General features: G+C 43.3%; 1 protein-coding gene across 3 annotated transcripts in view; it reads left to right on the forward strand.

Annotated features, from left to right (window-relative positions):
* The window catches only part of AR (androgen receptor), a 237338-nt gene that overhangs the window by 118201 nt on the left and 92357 nt on the right, over positions 1–26780 (forward strand). For all 3 annotated transcript variants that reach the window (XR_014560169.1, XM_083722171.1, XM_083722172.1), the window contains exon 3: positions 21954–22070. Coding sequence is in view for 2 of the 3 variants with exons in the window: in XM_083722171.1 (XP_083578297.1) it covers positions 21954–22070 (117 nt within the window). In the remaining variant the exon portion in view is untranslated. The remainder of the gene's footprint in view (positions 1–21953; positions 22071–26780) is intronic.

Raw genomic sequence — 26780 nt, forward strand, 5'->3', positions numbered from 1 at the left:
ATAGCAACTGGCCAACCTATAAAAATTTATTGGAAGAACGCGATAATCAATTAAGATTAAAGAATTATGACACTCTAAAACAAATTGGCATAAACTGGCTGCAACATTATCAACGAAATCCTGTGCATGCCTACTCAGAAGTAAATCTCAATGAGCTGAGTGGGGTTTACTTTCGCTAATGTACAGTTGATGTACAGTTGCAGGTTCTGAGACGGGAGGGCCTTTCTAGCACTGCCCGGGTCCTCATTGTTGGTGCCTGTCTGATGCCTGCACAACCAGTACATCAGTAGGTAAATTGACTCCAAATCTTACATAAGACCATGAGAAGAGCTCTGCTGGACCACGCTGATGGTCCGTCTAGCCCAGCAACCTGTTCTCACAGTGGCCAACCAGATGTCTATGGGAAAAGTGCAAGCAGGACCCAAGCACAAGTGTCCTCTTCCCTCCTCTGGTTTCCAGCAATGGATATTCAGAAACACTGATAGCCTCCTCTTCCTCCTCCTCCATGAATATATCTATTCCTCTTTTGAAGTCATCTAGGTTGGTATCCATCACCACCTCCTGGTGGAACAAGTTCAATTTTTCTAACTCTGCGCTTAATGAATAAGTCCTTCCTTTTGCCTGTCCTGATTCTTCAGTTTTGTTGGATGAGCACAGGTTCTGGTGTTACAAGAATGAGCAGTAACTGAGGTTTCTGAAAGAGTTACTTTTGCCCACCTGCTGGGGGAGTGTGTGTGACTAAGGCAAGGTATGTTTGTGGGTGCGGTGCAGGAGACTGATTGACACGTCCTGGCTTTTCTGTGGTTGTAGTTAGGTTATGACTTGAATCACATGTAGCAATGCCAGTCATTTTTTATTTATTTATTTAAAAATAGGGATCAAAGTTTAACATTGAGTCATCAGTGTGATGCAGCAGCAAAAAAGCTAATGCAATTCTAGGCTGCATCAATGGAAATCTAGAGTCCAGATCAATAGTAGTAATAGTATGGCTCTATTCTGCCTCGGTCAGGCCACCCTTGGAGTCCTGTGTACAGTTCAAAGGATGTTGACAAGCTGGAAGGTGTGCAGAAGAGGGAGACCAAGATGATCAAGGGTCTGGAAACTAAGCTTTATGAGGAACAGTGGAGGGAGTTGAGAATGCTTAGCCTGGAGAGGAGGAGATAAGGTAAAGGTAAAGGTACCCCTGCCCGTACGGGCCAGTCGTGTCCAACTCTAGTGTTGTGCGCCCATCTCACTTAAGAGGCCGGGGCCCAGCGCTGTCTGGAGACACTTCCAGGTCACATGGCCAGTGGGACGAAGCTGCTCTGGCAAGCCGGCACCAGCGCAGCACACAGAAACGCCGTTTACCTTCCCGCTATAAAGCGGTACCTATTTATCTACTTGCACTTAAGGGTGCTTTCGAACTGCTAGGTTGGCAGGCGCTGGGACCGAAAGATGGGAGCTCACCCCGCCGCGGGGATTCGAACCGCCGACCATGTAATCGGCAAGTCCTAGGCACTGAGGTTACCCACAGTGCCACCCATGTCCCAGGAGGAGATATTAGAGCCAAATATCAAACATCTGAAGGGCTATCACATGGAAGATGGAGCAAGCTTGTTTTCTTCGGCTCCAGAGGGGAGGATTTGAACCAAGACATTCAAATAACAAGAAAAAAGATTCCAGCTGAGCATTAGGAAGAATGTTCTGAGAGTAAGAGCTGCTTGACAGAGGAATAGACTCCCTTGGAAGGTGGTGGGCTCTCCTTCCTTGGATGTTTTTAAACAGAGGTTGGATGGCCGTCTGCCAGCCAATCTTCAGCTGTGATTCCCCAGGGTTGTCAGGGTTTCCCAGACTTGGGTCTCCAACTGTTTTCGACTACAATTCCCATCATCTATGATGACTGGTCCTGCTGGCTAGGGATGATGAGAGTTGTAGTCTAAAAACAGCTAGAGACCCAAGTTTGGGAAACCCTATGCTAGATGAACTTTGGGGGTCCCGTCCAAAGGGACAGTTCTATGATTCTATAATTCCTAGAGCATAGATAGTCAATCTTTGTTTCATCTGTGTCAGCTCTGGACCAGCTACTTCTGGGTTGCTTTTTTGCAGCTGCAAAATACATCCTGGTTCTAATTCTCCACTGCTGTGGGGTGAGGAGTGTTCTACAGGGAGCAACCCTCCTTGAAACAACAACAGTGGCTCGAGGTCTGATCTTTGTGGCTTTGATGTTGCTCTCATTGCATTTAATGCAAGCCTTTTCTGTTCAGAGATGCTTGATTTCCTCCTTATTTATCACAGAATTAAGGAAACCCTTGCCAGGCAGGGGAAATCTAAAATTAGACAGAGGCAGCTGTGTTTTGATTTATTAAGTAGGCCTTGGAGAACAGTTTTCCTGTAGACGGCAGTGCTCCTATTCCCCCTCCCCCAGCAAAAAATGACAAGGTGGGCAGACAGAAAATGCAGTTTGCTAAATTTTAGAGTTGGAAAGGACCCCAGGGGTCATCTAGTCCAACCCCTGCAGTGCACAAATCACATATGTCTCCCATCACGTTTAGATGATGGTTGCTGACATTTCTGTTGTTAAAACAAAAAAAATTCCTTCCAGTAGCACCTTAAAAACCAACTAAGTCAGTTCTTGGTATGAGCTTTCGTGTGCATGCACACTTCTTCAGATACTATTTCTGTTGTTGTTAGAGACCAAACTGCAAGACTCAGAGGCATGCATAACCTTACTGAAAGTGGTGAAGAGCTTAAGCCTGATTTTACTTTTTACTATGTGAGCTCATTTCTTGCAACCTCTGAATAAATGCCTGCGGGTTGGGGTAAGCATTGCAAAACAGGCGTGGGCAGAATTGCAGATGAAAGAGAGGTGGATAGATGAGCCTCATCAACTCGGGGAATCGCCAACAACACTCCTGCAGTCATTGAGCGGGAATAGGAGGGTTCAGACAATGCCAGAGGCCCCCTGGACCTGAGTTGTTCAGGGCTTTGCAAATTAATGCAAACCTGGCTCCATAGCAAGTGGGCACTTCTCAGTCCATTATACTACATTGGCCACAGCTGTCTGCTCATTCTCTATAGACATGTTTTCCTTTTCTCCGCTGAAGCACGATACCTTTCCCACCCTACAATCAGTGTTCGATACAGTATTTTTACAACTTTCATGTTGCAGCAATTTGCCTTGCGTAGGATGTTGCTGTATTGAATTCATTGATAAATTGTAGTAATAGCCTCGCTTAGATAATTGCCGTTGTTGCTGTTTTTGCATCTCTCTCCCTCTGCTCATCTTTGTTCCCAGAAGAGATTAAGGCACATTCTCCTCCCCCACTTCATCATCTAATTCCTGCATTTAATTGTGATGTCAGCTAATGAGCCCTGATTGGAATAATAGTGATAATTACATTTGCTCTTCTCCCTCTGTGGCATATTTTGTAAAGGCTCACAGCAAGGAACTAGGAACTCTCTCTTTCTCAACAACCAGAAAAAAGGGGGGGGTGAATGGAAAGGTGATTTCTTCTCATCTGAACTAAGCAGAATTTAGAATATCAGGCTCTCCTAACATTTCTAAGTACAGTGGTACCTCGGGTTACATACGCTTCAGGTTACGTATGCTTCAGGTTACAGACTCCGCTAACCCAGAAATAGTACCTCGGGTTAAGAACTTTGCTTCAGGATGAGAACAGAAATCATGCTCCAGCAGCGCGGCGGCAGTGGGAGGCCCCATTAGCTAAAATGGTGCTTCAGATTAAGAACAGTTTCAGGTTAAGAATGGACCTCCGGAACGAATTAAGTACTTAACCCGAGGTACCACTGTATAGAGAGCCAGCAGCGGCATAGTGGTTAGCCTGTCAGACTAGGAGCTGGGAGACCAGGGTTCAAATCCTTCTCTGCTCACTGGGTAAAGATAAAGGTCCAGTCGTGGATGACTCTGGGGTTGCAGTGCTCATCTCGCTTTATTGGCCGAAGGAGCTGGCGTACATCTTCCAGGTCATGTGCCAGCATGACTAAGCCGCTTCTGACGAACTGCCTCTTAGGCTAACCTACCTCACAGAGCTGTTGTGGGGATTAAATGAGGAAGAGTGAACAATGCATGCCATCTTGAGCTTCTTGAATAAAAAGGTGAGATATAAATAAATAAATAGGATGATGTTGGGTGTTTTTAGAAAAGAGAGGAGCAAAGTAAAACAAAAACAAAAAACACCACTGCCTTAGAATAATCAGCAAGGTCTTAAATTTCATTGATAACATCTGAAAATGTTTGAATTTTATTGTAATTTTGCACTGCCCTTCAACTGACAGGAACTCAGGGTGGTTTACAACTGTTAATGTATTAAAAGAGTGGTAAAATCAGCCCTGAAGCAATACTCCAAGCAAATGCTACTACTGTATGATTAAAGTAAATCATATTTACTGCAGCAAAGTGGTGGCTTTACTTTCAGGAGGTTTCACCCAGTAGCTGTAGCTCAGTGGTGGAGCTAAGGCTTTTCATGCAAATGGTTCTGGGTTCAATCCCTGGGAGGGGTGTTTTCTAGAAGGGCTAGGAATGCCTCCTGCTTGAAACACTGGAGAGCTGCTGCCAGTCAGTGTCAGCAGTCCTGAGTATTAGGTCTTGATCTATAGTTGACCGGTATGCCCTGAAACCAGCTTGTGCTTCTGTGAGAATATGTTCTTGCTCCATCCAATCCACAAGTTTATTATGTACATGGGTAGTGTAGCGTTTACTAATAATGCTTAGGAGGCTAATTGGTCTGTAATTAGCAGGGTCAGATTTGCTCCCTTTCTTGAATAATTGCTAAGCCCCAATCCTCCAGGTTGGTAGCCAATTGATCTATGCTGGTAAACAGGGCTGCAAGCACTGGGGCCCACCAATCAATTTTGGCCTTAAGAAGCTTGAGGGAAATATTGTCCACTCCAGGAGCTTTGCCAGATTTGAGAGCTTGAATGAGCCTACAAGCTTCTTCAGTTGACATTGGAGGCCACTCAGCACCCGTCTCACTCAGAGTCAGCGACTGTGTCTATGGCTGTTGGTTAATTGTATATACTGTAAGGATTGAAAGTATGACTCCAAAACCCCACCAGGGATGGTATACTCCACTTCAGAGGGGGTATCTTGCCACCCGTTTGCAACTTTTTTCCAAAAGGTGGCTGAGCCTCTCCTTCGGGAAGCCTCTATTAGGCATTGCCACTCTCCCCTTTGGGTCTGAAGCTTTTTATTTTTAATCAAAGCTTTGTAATTTCGTTTGGCTTCAAACCACTCTACAGGGAGCAAAGGAAAATTGACAGACCTGTAGTTCCTATATTTTCCCAGCAAGGTAAACTTCATAGCGAGGCATTCCTGATCGAACCAGGGTTTAGATTTATTGGAAATGTAATGGCCGGGTTGCCTTTTTGTGAATCAAGCAGGCTTGAAGAAGTAACATCAAATCCTGAAACATGTCCATTCTTGTTTCCGGGCATGAAGATTTTAAGAGGTTATCTCTCTTAATAAGAAATTTCTCTGAGATTAGCTTCCTAGAAATTTCCTTATCTAGCTAATCCAACCATCTAATATGAGAAAATGTCAGCTCCATGTTGGTAGGCCTGGGGGGTTCAAGTTTGTCATTACAGAATAGGTCTCTTTTTACATCAAGGTGGAGGCAAAGCAGTAAATGATCACTGTCTACTCGCTTCTCCACCCTACATTCAAGGGATCTATTCAGAAGGTTATATAACACTTAATATAATCAATTGTAGAGGTGCCTACATTTGATATGAACATGAATTCTCCAGCCTTCTCCCCTTTTGCGTGGCCATTCAGTATGACCAAGTCCAGCTTATTAGACAAGTGCAGTAGGCACAGAGCTGCATAATTGCAGCCCTTGTCTTTTGAGTGTCTAATTCGTATTGAATGGGCTTCCTCTAGGGTAGGTGATAATTCATGGAAATGTGCATATAGAGCATCATCAGATTGACCAGTTCTAGCATTTAGATCGCCTGCCACTATCACTGAGGCATCGAGAAACTGGTCACCTTGAATTTAGTCCCAGCGCAAATTCAAAAGAAGTGGGAGGGGAATATGCATTCTGAAATCGACACAAAATACTATAGGTGGTATCCTACTCAGAATAAATCCACTGAAATGAATGAACCCTAATTGGTCATGTTCATTAACTTCAGTGGGTCTACTTTGTGTAGAACTAGCATACGAATGCAGCCCTGCTTGTTTAGATAAGCTGGACTCTTGTGTGCACAAAACACAGTACTGGGGGTGATTTTATGAAATGAAGTATGCAAGGGACCAAAAAACAGAGATTCAGAGAGGCAAAGACACAACACATAAGGGGAAAGGGACCAGAAGGGAAGAGGGAAATCAAAACTCAGGCACCAATTTCTAAACAGCTGTTCTTATAATGACCAGCTGGCACAGTTCTTCAGCAGGAGGTATCTGATGGATGAACTGATGATAGTAAACTCTATCCCAAATAATGTTTGTTTGTTTGTATGTTTGCATTTATATCCCACCTTTTTCTCCAAGTAGCTCAAGGTAAATGGTTCTCCCCATCTTAATTTAATCCCTAGAACAACCATGTGAGGTAGTTACAGATAGGTAGCCGTGTTGGTCTGCCATAGTCAAAACAAAAAAAAATCCTTCCAGTAGCACCTTAAAGACCAACTAAGTTAGTTCTTGGTATGAGCTTTCGTGTGCATGCACACGAAAGCTCATACCAAGAACTAACTTAGTTGGTCTTTAAGGTGCTACTGGAAGGAATTTTTTTTTTGTTTTGACATGTGAGGTAGGTTAGGGTGAGAGGCAGGGACTGGCCCAAGGTCATATTTATGTCTGATGTAAAGAGCTTTATGTCTGAGTAGGTCTCCCAGGTCCTAGTGCAACATTCTAACCATTACACCACACTGGATCTCATGTTGTCTGTGGCTGTTGAAATATCAGGCTGTTTGGAGCCTGCAGCTCCACAGGCTTTGTTTCTGTGTGGTTGTCATACTTGCAATGGCCTGTGGTTTCAAGCAATAAATATTGATCATATCATAGGGGCTGGGGGTTGTTGGGGGTGGGGTTCTTGCTTTGGATTTTTTTGTATCTTTGTCTTAGATCTTGTGATTTATTTGGAAATTGGTTGGTTTGTGTATTTTGACTACTTTTGTTTATGTTGTAATTATATGGGTTTTTTCATGTTGTAAGCCTCTTTGAGCATGGTTTGAACTGTGGAAAGGTGGCATACAAATCAAATTATGTATATATGTATTGCCACTTATCTGGTCATAGTTGGATGCCTGCTGCCACCTGCAGTAACTTGTGCCAGCAAATAAGCTGCCATAGATCAAATGCCACAGACAGGATGTTTGTGTTTCCTGGAGTCGTATCAGACTTTCAGCTGTATTGCTCTCAAGGTTTGCCAGTACAGAAGTGAGGCAGGGGAGCTAGTATCACTGTTTGGTCTTCCAACTGATTCTGTTAAACTTCCTTTTCCTTACTAAAGACAGCAACAGGGAATCTCCAGGGGCCAATTTCAAAATATATGGGGAAGTAAAGCATTTAAGAACTTACAGTAAGAGACTGCTGGATCAGGGCAATGGCCCATCTAGTCCAGCATCCTGTTCTCACAATGGCAAACGAGAATGCCCCTGAGGAAAACCACAGGAAGGAATTTAGCACAAGAGGAAAACTCTATTTCTCCGCCTACCCACCCTCCCAGTGATTTCCATTGCTGCTTCTGAAGTACCATTTGCTGCCTCCGATCAAAGAGGTAGTAGAGCATAGCCATCCTGGCTAGTAGTCATCAATAGCCTTCTCCTCCTTCATGAAGCTATCTAATCTTCTTTTAAAGCCATCACTGCCTCCTGGGGGAGTAGTTTCACAGTTTAATTATGCACTGCATGAATAAGGACTTCCTTTTGTCTGTCCTTTATCTTCCAACATTTAGCTTTGTAGGATGTCCACAAATTCCAGTGAGAGAATTATGCCTTGCATAATTTCATCAACTTCTATGTTAAATAAATGCTGCTGAGTTAACTAAGCAAGATTTTAGTCTGTTTTGAAGTTTTATTTGCTGTTTTCTTGGGGAGGGGATTTGCATTTGTTTTATGCAGTAAGGTGACTTGAAATCTGATACAGAATCACAGAATTGTAGAGCTGGTCATCTAGTTCAGCTGTCTTCAATGTGGCATTGGACATAGAAGTTAGCTTTTACTGGTACATGTCGTATGTTCATATTCCTCGATTATATAATAAACTATTACTCTCACAAAAATAGCCAATTTTGCATTTGCATTGTCGTGTTTCTTTTCAGTACCTCAAAACCTGTAAGAAATGGCTTCTTTTATCTCAGAGGTATGAGTTTTGTCAAAAATTGTTGTGAAGAGTCTTCAGAGGCCAGCCCCACATATAACATGTTCAGTGGTGGATATTGGGCTCTCAAATTTCAGCACCACCCTGTGCAATGCCAAAGTTCGGCGTCCTCATGCAATTCATTATAAATCATATAACATCTGTAATCTATCTACCGTATTTTCCCCCCTATAGGACACACTTTTCCCCCCTCCAAAAATGAAGGGGAAATCTGTGTGCGTCCTATGCAGGCTTTCGCTGAAGCTTGGAGAGCGAGAGGGGTCGGTGCGCACCGACCCCTCTCGCTCTCCGGGCTTCAGGAAGCTATCAGCAAGCCTGGGGAGCCCGCAGAAGTTCCCGCAGGGCTCCCTAGGCTGCGGATAGCAGCCTGCTGCACGGAGCGCGGGGCGCGCTGAAGCAGAGCACCCCGCGCTTCAGGCAGATATCCGCAGCCTGGAGAGCCCTGCGGAGCGCTGGGCGCGCTGAAGCCGTGGCTGGGAGGGGGAAATAATTTTTTTTCTTTATCCCCCCCCCAAAAAAAACCTAGGTGTGTCCCATGGGCTGGTGCATCCTATAGGGCGAAAAATACAGTATACCTTTCCAGATAGGGGTGCAGCTGGGCCACCAGCCGAAGCTGAAGGAAGCTGACTTTGTGCCACTAAGGCTGGCTGAGCCTCAAGTGACAGCAGTGGATCTAGAAATACCCCAAGCTTTGTACCTTCTCCTTCAGAGGGAATGTAACCTCATCAAGAGCAGACAACCTCCCATCCAGGAAACTTCCCACTAGTAGTGCCGCTGTCTTATCTGAATTGAGCTTCAGTTTATTGGCTCTCATCCAGTCCATTACCATGGTAAGACAGTGGTCCAGCACATCTATGATTTGTTACCTTGTTCCTCAGTAAGAGTGATTAATGCATAAATCACAAAGATTGCCTTTAGATGTTTGCATCCTCCTTTCATAATAGGCACAAAAATACTTGTTTTTTTTTTCCTTTTTGGAAATCCTTAATGATGCTATGGCACCAACAAAGGGAGGGTTAAATTGAGCTGTGTGTTTGTTGTGGCTTTCAGTGTAGAGAAAACTATAATAATGCATTGCCTGCCAAATGGAAAACAGAAATTAAACTTTGCCACCAAGCCATTGAGAGATATTTCCAAAGAGATGGAGAAAGAGTTGGGAGGGGGTGGGTAAAGAGAACCCTCAAGAAGATATAAAAGCTATTTACAGTTCTGTGTATTTTAAAGGATGCCTAGCTGAGTACTCATCACTTTATTTTGAAGTGCTTAGGATAAGTCATTCTGAAAATTGTAAGCAATGGTGGGAGGTGCATGATTGTGATGAAATGTTTCTTGTTTTGCTTGCATATAAACCTTCTATTGATTTCCTTCTGCTGTCTTGCATGCCAAGATTAGACTTTCCTACATCGCACATGTAAGCATATTGCATCAGCTGCATGTGAAGACAGTCTTCATTTCATAGAATCATAGAGTTGGAATGGATCCCTAAGGGTCATCTAGTCCAACCCCCTGCAATGCAGGAACCACAGATAGCTGCCTCCACATTGCTGTCTCACACAGTGGATTACCACAAGAACTAAGCACATCTGAATATGCCCTCCTCTGGGCCTGGTGGAGATGTTATTATTTTTTTATTTACTCACACCAGCTTTCTAAACATCTGGGTAGGCTTGGCTTTTAAAAATGCTTTTAGCAGGTGCCAAAAAAGAGTGCAGTGAAGGTATAATTATTAGATACCACATTCCTTTTGAAAAAGTTAATTTTGTCATCAACATGGCATCCCAAGTTTTCCTCAGCCAATGTATCAGTGTCAGGGAACTCTTTAGTTTTCCATTTTTTAAAAAAAAATAGATTTTATTGGAATGTTTAACTTAACAGGATTAAGGCAACAAACTGTAAGAAATAAAGTCACAAGCCATAACATTGTAGTTGCTTTTTGTAATACAAAATGTAGTATGTATCTGGAAGCAAGACTTAAGAATCAAGCCACGTGAGAGAGAACCATCCCAATACCACTCACAGGAAAGCATATGAAGTGCCCTTCAGAACCAGTTATAGGATCGGTTCAGAAAAGGGACAGATCTTTATTCAGGTTTTCTGTTTGTTCCAATTCAGCAATAAACAGCATGGTTTCCTGGGGAGTGTGATGGGGTAATATCTAGTAGGTAGATAAAAAAATACTAGAAATCACAGAACAAAGGAAAGTGTGGATGGGCCCTAAGTAAACTATAAGAAGACCCATCAGTTAACCTTATCCAAGGAATGAGCTGAAGGCAGTAAAATTGACAATTCATTAGGCTTTAAATAAGAGATGAGCTGGTACCACACAGCTGAGTCCTTGTCTTTATGTCTTTGTCCCCAAACATTGCTGCTAGTTGCAAATCTGTATTTCTTACTTCAGATTGTCTTGTGTCTCTTTTGTAACCTATTGTGCATGTCTTAGAAATGGTAGTTTTACACAGTATATAAATGGCTGAAATGATGATAATGAAGGTGGTGGGTGTGGAAAGCAGGTAAGTCAGGAGTGAGGAGGTGGGTAGTAGTCAATGCAGGTGGGTGGAAAGGAGGAAAAGAGGAATTAGGCAACACAGGAACTTCCCTTCTACGCCTGGACTGAGGTTAGGCAGCTGGGGAGGGGCAGGGGAGAGCAAATTTCATCCTCTGGGAATCTGTTCCCTTCCACTCCCCTTAGCCCCTATGCTCCCATTTTCCTGTTGAAGAAATTTGAAGAAAAAGTTCTGGTTTCTGCATTGCATAGTCTTAGAATCATTGAATGGTAGAGTTGGAAGGTACCAGCAAGGGTCATCTTGTCCAACCCCTTTCATTGCAGGAATCAACTAAAGCACCCTTGGCAGATGGCCAACCAAACTCTGCTTAAAACCTTTCAGTGCAGGAAACTCCACCACCTTCCAAGGGAGCGTGTTCCTCTACCAAATAGTCCTTACCCTCAGAAATTTCACTCTGACGTTTAGTCAGAATCCTTTCTTGGATTTTGAATCTGTTGGTTTGGGATCTACCCTACAGGGCAGGGATAAACAAGCTTGCTTCATCCTCCATGTGACAGCCCTTTAGATATTTGAAGATGGCTATCGTATCTACTCTGTCTCCTATTTTTCAGGCTAAACATACCCAACTCCTTCAACCATTCCTCATAAGGCTTGATTTCCAGACCCTTGACCACCTTCCTCTGCTCACATTCCAGCTTGTCAACATCCTTCTTAAACTGTGATGCCCAGAACTGGAGTGGTCTAACCAAGACAGAATAGAACAGTACTATTACTTCCGTTGACATTGACACTAGACTTCTGTTGATACAGCCAAGAATAGCATTAGTTTTTCTTTTCTTTTTTTCTTCTGTATCATACTGTTGACTCATGTTAAGCCTGTGGTCTACTAAGACCCCAATATCATTTTCGTGTTGACTGCTGTCAACCCAAGTGTCTCCCCACCATCATCTTATATTTGTGCATCCAATTTATTCCTGCCTAAGTGTAGTAACCACAAGACCTGTCAAAATATAATTTGCTCCAACACGTGCCTTTACCACATCCAAAATGAAGACATTATTTCTCCAAAGATGGCCCATGATAGAGAACATTGTTTCGTATCTCCACTGTTAACAGTCACTGACATAATGTACTGCATAACCTCATAAAAGTTGGTACAGAGTCACTTCATATATCTTTGGAAAGTCACTTTCTCTGCCTATCTATACATCATGGGCAAAAGCAAGAACTCTGGTTACAGAGCTGTTCCAAGGTGGCATTGGTTCAACTATCATTGTTCTTAAGTTGTTGTTGAAGGGATCACATAGAAATCTTTCAAGTAAAATGCTTGAGGGAAATTCTAAAGTGACTGCGTAAGTGCAGATCATCTGCAGCAATGAAAGTGCACACTAGTGTTTATTCTTGGGGCAATGTTAGAACTGGAAATGGTGGTCTCACTCCCCCTGTCTTACGTTGGGTCACCTATGTAAGTAATGAAAGTGATGTACATGATGTGGAGCAGTGAATGATTCATTCATTGATCAGTATCAAAAGTTGTTCAGAGACTCGTTCCTCCCCAGCCTCTTTCATAGGCACACTAAGAACATCAGAGGAGCTCTGCTGGGTCAGGCCAATGGTCTATCTACTCTAGCGTCCTGTTCTCAAAGTGGCTAGACAGATGCCTTTTCTCCTCCTGTGGCTTTCAGCAACTGGCATTCAGAAGCATTACTGTCTCTGACCATAGGCAGAACATAGTCATCATGACTAATAGCCATTGATAGCCTTCTCCATGAATTTTTCCAGTTCTCTTTTAAAGCCATCCAGGTTGGTCACAGTCATTGCGTCCTATGGAAATGAGTTCCATACTTTAGCTATTCTGCATGAATAAGGACTTTATTTTGCTTGTCCTGAATTTTCCAACATTCAGCTTCATTAGATGTCCACGAGTTCTGGAGTTCTGGGAGAGGGGGGAAAGCTTTTCTCTCCACACCACCCCTTTCTCCAGGTCATGAGTAATTTTATACACTTCTATCATATTGCCTCTTGCTTGCTTTCCCCCCTACCTTTTTTTCCTCCGTGCATGTGTATGCATTGCCATTACTCTCCTTCTTAGGACATTTCTTGAGCCTAACTCTGGAGGGAAAGCTAAACAAGGGTGGGCAAGGGGCTTGGAGGTTTGGGCTGGCCGACATCCACAGATCATCCTGCATGGCGCCTGTTTATCTCTCTGACCAAGTAGAGGAGAGTGAGCTCAAGCCACAAGAGTGTCAAGGGGAGAGCAGAAAGAGAGGTGTGTAGTGTGAAGAAAGGAAGACACAACTCTAATCCATCTCTTCCCATCCATTCACAGATTTGTTTATTTGTAATACTTTAATTTTACAATGAAAATAATTAACAAATAACAGTAATACTGAAGCATAAACATTGCCATAGATAATAGAATCATAGGATTGTAGCGTTGGAGGGAACCTCAAGGGTTATCTGGCCCAAGCCCCTGCAATGCAGGATTGTCAACTAAAGCATCCCTGTCAGATGGCCATTCAAACGATGTTGAAAAACATCCAATGTGGAAGAATCCACTACCTTCCGAAGGAATCTGTTCTAACAGCTCTTATAGTCATAAAGTTCTTCCTAATGTTTAGTTGGAATCTCTTTTCCAGCTTGTCAGTATCCTTCTGAAGTTGTAATGCTATTCATTTCTTGAAATGCATCCCTCCAAAATGCAGCAATGTATGGGCACAACCACCACATATGAAAACAAAAAAACTTCTCCAGCACATCGGGGAGAGTAATCTCTCTCTCTTTTTAATCCTTTGGAGGGTATGGGGAGAAAAGTACCAGTGACAAATAATTTTGTAGCATCTCCCCTTACCATGGCAGAGATGGATTTAAACTGGGGCTGGATCCATATGGCATACCAAGAATCACAGTTTATTTTTAGTTCAAGGTCATGTTCCCATGGAATTTTACTACCAACATGTGATCTCTTAGTTTAATCCAGTAAAATATTGTGTAAGGTAGAAATGCCACCCACATCTCGGACCACTGCTTCCAGTCCAGCTAACAGGTTTTTAAAGTTGTAAAGGGTCTGGTAACTTGCGATGTTGTCACTGGAATAATTGTGATATGTAACACTTGATGAAGCTGAAACCTTTGAAAGCTTTGAGTTATAATAACAATTGTATAGATAATTTGGCAGTAACCCCAATAATGTCAAAGCCCCAGTTGTCTTTAACATGACACAAGCCAGAGACTTCCCAGTCGGTAAATTGTGAAAATTTGTTGTGTTAGCAAGATAATAGGTAACAAAGTAATTGTGCAGGTGGAGACATACGAGGAATTAATTTCTTGCAACAAGATTTTCAAGCCATTGAAGAATTTAGGAGGAAAGGGTTGGTTACTGATTCCGAAGTTTTATACAGATGAATAATATAAGGGAAACTTTCCATTTTTTGTAATAAAAGCCCCATTCTCTCAATGTTGAGCCCAGAACATGTTTGTGGGCACCTTGTATCAAAGGAAAAGGAATACAAATACCTGCTTATTTATGCTTCCTTATAAAATTGTTTTAGAAAGTCTGGGTTTCTTCCCTTGGTGAGGAGTGGCGGTTGGGGCGGTGGCCATTTTTAAAAAATCTCTTTTTGAGTATTATTGGAGAAGATTCAAAAAGAAACTTTAATACAGGCAAAATAACTGTTTTATTACTGCTAAAGCAGAACAAGAAATAGATTTTCATTTTTAAAAAAATGTTGATAATTTCTCTAGTAAGAATAGAATTAGAAAGTTTCTTTAAAATAGACAAGAGTAGATCTTTCTACTAAAAACAAAAAACAAAAAAATACCCAAATGACTTCATACCATCAAAACAAGGTTTTTGTTTTTTAATTGCATTAAAAGTTTTCTCAGAAAAGATTGCCCTGGTTAAGTAGTTAAAGTGACCCAAATTTAGTTCTTTAACTTCATGTTCTGTGACACATTCCTCAATTTATTGGTCATCTGGATTTTTAGATGTATATAGCTCAGTAATACAGGGGTACCTCTGGTTACGAACTTAATTCATTCTGGAGGTCCGTTCTTAACTTGAAACAGTTCTTAACATGAGGTACCACTTTAGCTATTGGGGCCTGCTGCCGCGCCGCCACACGATATCTGTTCTTATCCTGAACAAAGTTCTTGACCCGAGGTACTACTTCCGGGTTAGCGGAATCTGTAACCTGAAGCGTCTGTAACCCGAGGTACCACTGTAAAGAATAAACAAAATGTGCGTAAGGTGTCTTCGCTTTTAAACATATTCTCTGTTCTATGCTAATTTGAGAGCTCAGGGGGTTTTTTTCCCTCTTACTTTTTCTTTCTTTCGCAATTCTTTAGGCAAAAATTTTGAATGTTTATATCCATGACTATGGAAGCAGAGCCATTGTGGCTAGTAGTTATTGCTAGCTCTTTCCTCCATAAAGAGGTGGTGGTGGTGGTTTTAAAGCCACACAGGTTGATAGCCATCACTGTCTCCTGGAGGAACAAGTTCCATAGTTCTTAGAAGGATTTCCTTTTATGTGTCCTGAATCTCCAATGATCAGCTGCATTGGATGTCCAGGAGTTCTAGTGATTTTAACCTGCTGCTGTAGGTTTGGGAGTTCAGTCTGGATGATGCCCCGAGTTCCTTCCAATTATTGGAGTTCAGTGAGGTTGGAATCGGGCAAGAGGAGTTTGCAGCTTTGTAAGGAAATGAGCTTAGCTGGCCACTTAAGCGTCCCCATAAGCATCCCAGAAGGATGAGCAGGGCTGCAAGAGCTGCAGTGATGAGGCAACCCAGGCTAATGGGTGGGTCTTTCCTCCACCCCCCTCATCTAGCTGCTATGTTGGAGAACAAGAGCCAATGCCATTTGTGAGAGCTGAACTGGAAGCAGACTGGAAGCTGGAGAAACAGAGACCTGCTTGCTCTGTGCTGGATCCAATACTGTTGACCTCCATCTTGGCTCAGGTTGGATATAGATGTAAATAAAGCCATACATCCTAAAGGCACCACATTCTAAGGCAGGCTTCCTCAAACTCAGCCCTCCAGATGTTTTTGGCCTACAACTCCCATGATCCCTAGCTAGCAGGACCTGTGGTCAGGGATTATGGGAATTGTAGTCTCAAAAACATCTAGAGGGCCCAGTTTGAGGAAGCCTGTTCTAAGGCAATCAAACCTGGGCAGGTGCCTGGAACCCCTGGGATCTCTCACCTCTTGGAGAGTATTTTTTGCCTGACCAGAATTCCCCCCTGAATTCTGATCAGTGCATGTAGAAACTAGCCCACAAGCTATTGTTCAAACGTAAAATTTGAAGTGGTTACCCTGCCCACTTTTGCTTCATTTCCCCCAGGATGTTGCCCAGAAGGGAAGGTGGCCCTTGGGCTGAAAAATACGGGGGGGGGGGGGTAGCAGGTACCTAAAGGGACACCTCTTCTCATATTTGCCAACCTAGAACCCAAAATTGGCCACAGGGGAGTGGTTCCCTTCAACTGAATCGCAGAGGCTAGGAACAACGGGAGAGAGACTCCTGGAAACATCAGGGCACCAGTTATTTGTTTGTTTGCTTGTTTTATTTATTTCCCACCTTCTTCTCCAAGGAGCTCAAGGTGGCATGTACAGGTTCCCCCCACCTCCTCATTTAAGCCCCACAACAACCCTGTGAAGTAGATTAGGCTGAGAGATGCTGTGACTGGACCCCAAGGTCACACACCCAGTGAGCTTCACAGCTGAGTTGTGATTCAAACACTGGTCCCCCAGGTCCTACTCCAACACTAACCACTACACCATGCTGACTATAAAGCTTGCATATCTCTCTTGTACTTATAGCTTCGTGCCCAGTCCTCCAGATGGGCCCTATTAAGCCTCTTTATCCCCTCACCATCCACACTCAGTCCAGGCTCAAACACATTTTTGCAAGTCCCCCTGTTTTCCCCTGCCCTCCCCAAATCATACAAGTACCCTTAGAGCTGATAATGGGGAAGAACGAGTGAGGTCCAGGGAGGGGAGCATTGACAGAGGAGCCGCTGAGAGCTGGTTGTGCTAAAAGAACTTGGTGAAATAGCACATTAATGCACTCGAGCCCCATTATGCTCCTTTTTTTGGTTGCCAAGGGGTCTTGAGTGTAATAACCAGCTTCTAATAAGGGGAAATTATTTAGCGGGTTTTGTTGTTGTTTGTGGGGGGGGGGTGTAAGAAAAAAGCCTTGGTTGTTTCTTAGCTCCACGCCATAACATCCCACCATGCATCCAGAGAGAGAGGAGAGCAGCATTATTAGAAGAGAAAAACCTTATAATGACTTCTTATGCATGGGCCTTGATTACAGGGTTGTTGATGTGATTTTTGCTGATGGAGGTCAACTGTGTCAGACAAAAGAGTGCACAGTTATGTAATTCAGAGGAGGGTGGGCAAGAGTTCTTGCTGGGGGCTCAACAGTTGCCTGGGATACAGCTGGCTAGTAAGTGTCTGAGAGGAAGCTCTTCCTGCAAATGGGGACTGCTGGAACAGGACATGGCTGGCTCCAGAGCAAAAACTAGCTTGCTGTGGAACTGTGGATTCAGCCAAGGTCAGTCCCCTAGGACAGCAGCCGCCTCCTAAGGAATGCCATGGTTTTGTCTATAGTACTATGGTGGTGTCATGAGCTCACTGGAGGCAGTGGTGGGAGGCTCCAGATGGGGAACCCCCAAGGGAAGAAGACTTCAAGCCACGGAATTGGTGGTGGAATGATAATGAGTGGTCAGTGGGACAAGAGGGGGAAGACTGGAAGGAGGAGATGTCAGAAGCTGAAGAGGTAACAGAATTTAATGAACAGCAGGAGTCTGTGGCAGAGGGCAGTCCCGAGTCAGAGGCAGAAGTGGATGCTAAAGATGAGGGGGGCCAAAAGGCAGAGATGAGGCAGGTTGCTAAAGAAGCCAGGGAGTCTCCCCTCCTGCAGAGACCAGGTCTCCCAGAACACACAGAGAAATGCAAAGAGCAGTGGAGAGCTTGGTTGCATGCAGATGCAGTCTCTAATTGCTTGGGGAAAGCACTGGAGAGGAAAGGACTTAGGTAGCTGTGGGAAAGTGGGGACATTCAGTCCTTGCAACTGCCTTGTTGGGGCAAGACCTACTGGGAAGAGTTGCTGTGAACACTAGGCCTGTGCTGTTTTGGTTTCTTTGAATAAAGAGTTAACTTCACTGACACCAGTGTTCTTTATTTCTGACCTACACCTGACTCCAACTCCTGACAGGTGGGATTTAGCAGCATGCCATTCAGGGAGAATGACATGTTGTCTTTGGCCACAATCATCCATAGAATCATACATTTGTAGAGTTGGTAGGGGACCCCCCCCCCCCCGGGCCATCCAGCTCAACCCCCTGCAGTGCAGGGATCACAGCTGAAGAATCCCTGACAATGGGCCACCCAACCTCTGCTTTAAAACCTCCAAGAAAGGAGAGTCTACCACCACCACCACCTCCTAAGGTTCCACTGTTGAACATCACTTACAGCCAGAAAGTTCTTTCTTTTCTTCTCATTTGTTTGGGTGCTAACCTCCAGAGCAACGGCAAAAAAAGCTTGATCTGTCTTCTATACAATAGCCCTTTAGGTATTTTAAGATGGTTCTTATAGCACCTCTCAGTCGCTGCTTCATCAGTCGTTGCCATCTTGGTGCAACAATGGTCACACCTAAGCTGTGTACGAGTTTTCTTCATTTGTAAATTGGATGTACCTTGAAGTTTGAGGCTGCCTGGGGTGTGAGTAATAAATTAATCTTTCTTAAGGTTTGTACTAGTTGCTAATTGGCCTCTCCTTCACTGGAGGTTTTTACGCAGAGGTCAGGTGGCTGCCTGTTAGGTGGCTATGATTTTTGCATTGCAAGGGACTTAACTAGATGACCCTTGGGGTTCCCTCTAACTGTGATTTTATAATCTGATCTAGCAGCCTCATAAACAACCACACACCTCTGACAAATACTTGAGTTTGAAAATACTTTATGTTGAAATATTCAAACCACACACCCCCATCAGCATACCACAGAGTCCTTAACATTGGTATATTTATTGACAGGAAGGCTATTAAAATAATAAGATGTGTTGGCTTATTTACAGTGCTGTGATGGAACTGAAACTGCAGCAAAAGTGCTCTGCTAAAAACTAGATTTCCCAAACATCTTTACTGGAGACAGGTAGATAAAGTTAACTCAGGCTCCCAACTTTAGCTCATTTTGCCAGATTTTCTATTCCTGACCCCTCTTGGCTCTCTCTATTCTATTACTTGCTCTCTTGACACTATTCAGCTTCTAAAGTCAATTCTACTTTACCTTCTCTGCCATGGGTACTTGGTTTATTTCCTGCCCTGCTGTAAGCCTGAACTTGATGTTCCAATTCTTTAAAATAATAATTTTTAAAAAGCTTTCCTTCATCCCCTCTCACTGACTAATGATCATCCTTACTCTGCTTTCCTTCCTTTTCTCACTGTGTTCCTTGGCTGTTCAAGCCCTTAAACTCCTCTCCCATTATTATCTTCTGAATCCTTATCAACCTTGTTTTTGATCTGCTCATTCTTCTCAAAGCCTCTGTAGCCTGGATTTAAATGATTTTTCTGCATAAGTTATGTGCATCTCATAGTCATTTTCACCTGTCCTTCACCCTGCTTTTGAGGCTGTCTTTCTCCTGTCTTCACTTTCCTTCCAAAATGTCCCTAGTTCTGTTCTTCAAAAAGCTGAAGGCTGTAAAATTCTTTAGACAAATTCATGGAGGAGAGGGCTACTGATGGCTACTATCCATGATGGCTAAGCTCTGTCTCCATAATTAGAGGCCTCTCTCAAAGGCCTTTGATACCATCAACCATTACATCCTTCTGGACCTTCTAGAGGAGCTGGGAGCTGGGGGCACTGTTATTCAGTGGTTCCACTCCTTCCTCCTGGGCCATGTCCAGAAAGAGGTGTTGGGGGATGAGTGTTCAGACCTCTGGGCTCTCACTTGTGGGGTGCCTCAGGGTTCTGTCCTCTCTCCCATGCTTTTTAATATCTATATGAAGCCGCTGGGGGCGGGGGACTCCCTGGTCCTGAATGAGGCAACTGTGCCCCTGAAGGACCAGGAGCACAGCCTGGGAGTCATTTTGAACTCACAGCTGTCCATGAAGGCGCAGGTCAATTCTGTGTCCAGGGCAACTGTCTACCAGCTCCATCTGGTATGCTGGCTGAGACCCTACCTGCCCATGGACTGTCTTGCAGGAGTAGTGCATGCTCTGGTTATCTCCCGCTTGGGCTACTGCAATGCACTCTACGTGGGGCTACCTTTGAAGGTGACCCAGAAACTACAACTAATCCAGAATGCGGCAACTAGGCTGGTGAGTGAGAGCGGCCACTGAGACCATATAACACCATTCCTGGTAGACCTAAATTGGCTCCCAGTGCATTTCTGAGCACAATTCAAAGTGTTGGTCCTGCCCTTTAAAGCCCTAAACATCCTCAGCCCAGTATACCTGAAGGAGTGTCTCTACCCCCATCATTCAGCCCAGACACTGAGGTCCAGCGCCAAAGACCTTCTGGCGGTTCCTCACTGTGAGAAGTGAGGTTACAGGGAACCAGGCAGAGGGTCTTCTCGGTAGTGGAATGCCCTCTCATTAGATATCAAGAAAATAAGCAACTATCTGACTTATAAAAGACATCTGAAGGCAGCTCTGTTTAGGGAGGTTTTTCGGGTTTGATCTTTTATCGTGTTTTTAATATTCTGTTAGGAGCCATGCAGAGTGGCTGCGGAAACCCACCCAGATGGGCAGTGTATAAATAATAAATTATTATTACTATTATTATTATTATTATTATTATTATTATTATTATTATCATGGTGAGTTGAGGCAATGCTTCTGGAAATTGCAAGAGGGGAGAGGGCTCTCATACCTGCTTGCAAGTTTCCCGTAACAGGCACCTGGTCAGCCACTGTGAGAAGAGGATGCTGAACTAGATGGGCCATTGGCTTCATCCAGCAGGCTTTTATTGTATTCTCAGGGAAACCACAGGAGGCGAGAGTTGCTCTTGGGCTTGAATCCTGCTTGCTGGTTTCCCATAGGCATCTGGGTGAGCACTGGTAAACTAATCTCTAGTTGTTAAGGGCTTTATATACTAATAGTAACATATTGAGCATGTCCAGGTAGCTACATGAACCATTTCCATCCCAGCTGTTCTAATAAGAACTGTTAACTTTTAAGAATTCATGCCTGACTTTGCTTTTCCCCTTCTCCCTCCCAATCCCTTTTTCCTTTATGGTCATGTCTGGCACAGGCTGAAGGCTGTATTAAATGCCCCCCAGACTTTTAAAAATAAATAGCATGTGATTTTATTGTTTTAAACTAAAACCACTGCTGATGTGTGTGTTTGTTGTTTGTTGTTGTTTAGTCGTTTAGTCGTGTCCGACTCTTCATGACCCCATGGACCAGAGCACACCAGGCACTCCTGTCTTCCACTACCTCCCGCAGTTTGGTCAGACTCATGTTTGTAGCTTCGAGAACACTGTCCAACCATCTCGTCCTCTGTCGTCCCCTTCTCCTTGTGCCCTCCATCTTTCCCAACATCAGGGTCTTTTCCAGGGAGTCTTCTCTTCTCATGAGGTGGCCAAAGTATTGGAGCTTCAGCTTCACGATCTGTCCTTCCAGTGAGCACTCAGGGCTGCTTTCCTTAAGAATGGATACGTTTGATCTTCTTGCAGTCCATGGGACTCTCAAGAGTCTCCTCCAGCACCATAATTCAAAAGCATCAATTCTTCGGCGATCAGCCTTCTTTATGATCCAGCTCTCACTTCCATACATCACTACTGGGAAAACCATGGCTTTAACTATACGGACCTTTTTTGGCAAGGTGATGTCTCTGCTTTTTAGGATTGCTTTTCTCCCAAGGAGCAGGCATCTTTTAATTTCGTGGCTGCATAAATGATAGTTAATAATTTGCCCTGGCAAAAGAACATTTCGCCAGAGCTTGGGTGACCACCAGTCAAGGATTCTTTAGCTATAATGCAGGGGGTTGGACTAGATGGCCCTTGGGGACCTTTAAAACCCTACAATTGTATGATTTTAGTTTGTCGCTTTGAGTACTTGATGCTCTTTGTTTCTAGTAAGGAGAGGATTGCCACTTTGCATTCATGATATGCTCTCTTAATGCTTTTAGGTAAACAGAAGTACCTCTGTGCCAGCCGAAATGACTGCACCATCGACAAGTTCCGAAGGAAAAACTGTCCCTCCTGCCGCCTTCGGAAATGCTATGAGGCTGGGATGACTCTCGGAGGTAATCCAGCTTCTGTTTATGAACCTTTGATTCTTTGCAGCATACCTGATTCACTTGCTATGTGTCATGTATCTAAATGAGGCTGGAGGCAGGTATGCGGGTAAGATCTCAGCTGTTGCAGTCATTCTCTTCACCCAGAAGTCTGCCACTGATAATGGATTAGATTAGTGCCCTTCTTCGCTGAGGTTTTGGCAAGCACCCCAGCCCTTGCTGAGTCAGGCAAGGACCTCTAGCCAAAACAAAACCCCAACCTGTGCTCCAAGGCCAGATTCAAAGCTAGATCCTCAAGAGATTATCCTCTGTGGTGCAGGAATGCAAGCTTGTGATAAAGGCAATGTGTTTTCATTTTGTTTAATTAAATGTTTATTAGTTTTCTACAAAAAGTTTTGTTACAAGTAAGCAAGCAAGCAGTCATTACATTGTGGGTGGAGGGACATGCAATATAGCATGTAAGACATATTGGGAAATTGTGCTTAGAGCTGTAGAATGGGCGCATTCTTTGGATTAAATAAACATAAATAATAACCAAATCAGATACTCTACCATGTCAAGAGAAATTTATCACTACATTCACCTTACATTCAAGCTTAATGTATTAAGTAATTTTTTAATGGCCTGGAGGAGGTTCTTGGGCATGTTCCTCTTTACCTACAAAGGAGATAAAGTCGGACTGAAGTGGTACAATGTTATCCTATTTATTTAGGCACCTGGCGATGCTCCATTTGTGTATTAATTTTTCTAGAACGACACTATCCCAAACTTTTAAATGTAAATCTTTCCAGAAATGCACAAGAATCATTCTGGCTACCGCCAATAAATGCAGAATCATTTCTTTATTATGTAAATTTACGTTACCCTTATCAAAAATAAAAGTGTCATGTGGGAGGTTGGGATAACATGGCAGGCATCTGCTTCTCACAACCTGAGAGCCAGAGAGGCAAAGGTGGTTATTAGCAGAAGGTGTTGTCTATGAGAAATCTGTGAGACCTCTCTTAAGAAGGTCCTAGGCAGCAGATTTGTGGTGGAAAAGTTGTAGATTCTGGTATTTTCATGATCCTCTTAAAAGAGTTATCAGAGCAGCTTGCAACTATAAATAAGACATTTATTGTGCCCAGGGCTCTCCATCTGTCCTGCTTGGTGCCCAACACATAGGGACGTAAGAAGAGCCTGCTGGATCAGGCCAATGACACATCCAGTCCAGCATCCTCTTACAGTCACCTAACAGTTGCCCGTGGGAAATCAGCAAGCAGGATAAAAGTGCAAGTCCCATGGTTTCCAGCAATTGATACTCAGAAGCATTACTGTCTCCAAATGTGGAGGCAGAGCATAGCTTTTGTGGTTAGTAACCATTTATAGCCCTCTCCTCCATGAATTTGACCATGCTCTTCTTCCACAGTTGGAGGCAGCAATGCTTCTGAATACCAGTTGCTGGAAACTGCAGGAGAGGAGAGGGCTCTTGTGCTCCAATCCTGCTTGCGGTTTTTCACAGCCATTGCATACTGCATCAATATCATCATCGAACTCTCCACTATGCTCCCAAGGCTTCTTGTTTCTACTCCACCATCACCAATTCAGATTCCATGAGCTTCTACTGTATATGAGATTAATAATTTATTTGCCCCAACATGCATCACTTTACTCTTGTTTACAGTGAATTGCATCTGCCATTTTACCGCCTGCTCACTTACAGAGCTTGGTGGAATCAGTGAAGATGCAGGAGAGTTGTTGGGATTTCAAGTGTGCCCTCCTGCAGGATGGATGGTCTATATCTAGATGACAATACTTCACCCTCCTCTTCGAGCTCCTGAACAGTTGTTGCCTCTCTCCCCAGCTGCTCAGCCCTCCCCAACTTCTGCTGAGACTCTCCAGGTGGGGCGGGGGTGTCAGGAACCTAACCTGGCCCTATCACTGAACCCAACCCCTCCACCTCACTTCTACCTGCCAAACTCTGGACAAGAGGTCTTTAAATTAAAATCAACATAGTACATTGGCAGCTTACATGTATTGAACGTGTGATTTCAGCCTTACACACTTGACAGACTGAAATATCACAAGTTAAATGAACAGAAGATGGAGAGTGATCATATTGTCAAGATCCACATTCTGTGGTCTAGTTTTGCCCTCCAGCAGAAAGTTTCCTGCTTGCTCACTCTTGGAAAAGATCCATAAAGCTGTTAATAATACAGATTAACTATGAAAGCAATCATAATAAGCAGAGCAGGAGTATCGCTCATTTTCTCAGTGCCTCCTTCCCAAGAAAAGAAGACCCGCTATGTTCCACACATGATGCTAGAGGCAGGATTAGTGCAACAGAGAAAGACTCTGGAGTGGGGGGAGCAGGCAAGAAAAAACATGAGAATGACGTTGGGGATTGGTATGGAAACCATGCAACTCTTTGGCTTGCCCTGCAGACTAAGCCTCTTCATGGGTCTTCATTTGCCCCTAAAGACAGAGGCCTAAACTTGAGGTTTAGCCCCTTTCTTCTTCCTCCCATTAGGAAACGGGAGACATGCACACACCCTCTGGTCATAGCCACACCATGCATTTAATGCACTGTAGTATCACTTTAACCGTCACATGGCTTCCCCCAAAGAATCCTGGGAGATGCAGTTTGCTATGGTCACCATCTTTGCAGGTCTACAGTACCTAGCCCTTTTAACAAACTATAGTTCCCAGGATTCTCTACAGTTGTTAAAAGTGGTCTAAGGGTGTTTTCTCTCAAAAAACCCTCCCCATTCCTACAGAGGCTGTAGTTTATTCAGTAAGGAAGCCAAGCAAATGTGAGGCATCCTTTGAATTGTGCCTTCTTGATTGAGCCAGCCTAAGGCCCTCCAACTCCCTCCTCATCCAGAAAGAAATCCCAAAGGCCGCTTTTTAAAGCAGTTAATGATTTAACTTGTTAAGTCATAATAAATCCATGAGCAGCTCTTTGGAATGCTGACAGGAGTTTGGCTGGGAGGCAGTTGTTTCACTGTCACTTTTCAATGCTGTCGCTCCTGAGAACGTAAAGTAAAATATATTCTCCTTCCCCTTCTTCTTCTTCTTATCATAGAATTGTAGAGTTGGAAGTGAACCCCAAGTCATCTATTCTAACCGCACAGCTAAAGAACCCCAGAAATATGGCCCTCCATATTCTTAGAAACCTCCAAGAAAGGAGAGTCTACCACCTTCCCAGAGACTCCGTTCCACTGTCAAACAGCTCTTAACACCAAAATGTTTAGTCAGAATCTCCCTTCTTGTCATTTGAATTCATTGGTTTGGGTCCTCCCCTCCAGAGCAGCAGAAAACAAGCCTGCTTCATCTTCCATGTGACAGCCCTTCAGGTATTTGAAGATGGCTCTCATGTAATCTCTCAGTATCTTCTTTAGGCTAAACATTCCCAGCTCCCTCAACTGTTCCTCATTAAGCTTGGTTTCCAGATCATTTATCATCTTGGCCACTTTCCTCTGCACACCTTCCAGCTTGTCAATATCCTTCTGATACCATTTTCCTGTACAGTCATTTATTTTATCAACATTTGGCTGTTGTGAGAATAGCTAGTGTGTAGTTTAAGGTGTGAGATTGCACTGGGTTACAAACCAGCCTTTATTTGTTGTTGTCCAGTCACAGCCAGAAAAATCATCCATCACCTATCTGTCCCAATATCTGCCGCACCTAGCAGAGACTTATCTATATTTAATCTTTTGACCCGCTCTTTCCTTTCAATATTTTTTTATTCATTTTCACTTTTAACATTTATCATCATACATAAATCATAAGCATTTTACAAATAGGATTCTCTTTTTTAAAAAATATTTATTAGCATTTTCAATAATAAAACAAAAACAAAAATAAACAAAAAATAACCAACATACAAAAATAAAAACACATAATATTTCAATTACTTATTTTCTTTTACCTTATTTCTCAGACCTCCTCACACCTCCCCTTCTTGTATTCCAATTTAAATTGTTAGCTCAGCAAATCCTTATTACTTCTTTCTCAACCTTAACTTAATAATTTATTTTAACATATTATTATTTTACCTTTTCTCTTTAATCCATTTCCTCAATTTATTTTGCTAGCCTTATTTTCATTTGATTTAGTTCATTTTAAAAACCAGTTTTGCCTTATCCAAACTTAAACATCAATACTTATACATCCATACTCATTCTTAAAACATTTTCCTAAGATCGACCAATATTCCCTTCCACGAATTTCCCAATTTTCATACCAATAACAAAACAGAATAAAAACAGAACAAATTATAATTATGTCCCCTTTGGATTCCCAAACTCCACCCCCCCTCCCGGTTTCAGTCCCCAACAAGTATCCATCAGTCTCAATCTACTATCAGCCTGGAGATCTCACATCCGAGGCTCTTAGTTCTCTCTCAGTTCCTCTCTGCCGGTCTTTTTGATAGTCCTTAATATTGAACACCAAATCTCGGAGAGGCTCCGGCCCAACAGGATCCATGTTTCTTCCAGCCAGACCTCCATACTTAAAAGTGGAGCCTATGGGGTAGTCCAAGTCTTGTTTCTTACTCCTTTCAAAACCAAATGTCCCCAAAGCTCCAACTCCCACCATCAAATTTGTAATCCTTAGGTCTTCAGATCTCCACATAAAGAGATCTTTCCATTTTTCAATCTCCAATTCAGGCCAGACTTTCCACATCAAATTTTTATCTTCCTTTGTTGCCATCATGTCAGGCCTCAAGCTCTCCTTTAACAC

Source organism: Podarcis gaigeae (assembly GCF_964106915.1).
Source record: "Podarcis gaigeae genome assembly, chromosome: Z".
Lineage (NCBI taxonomy): Eukaryota > Metazoa > Chordata > Lepidosauria > Squamata > Lacertidae > Podarcis > Podarcis gaigeae.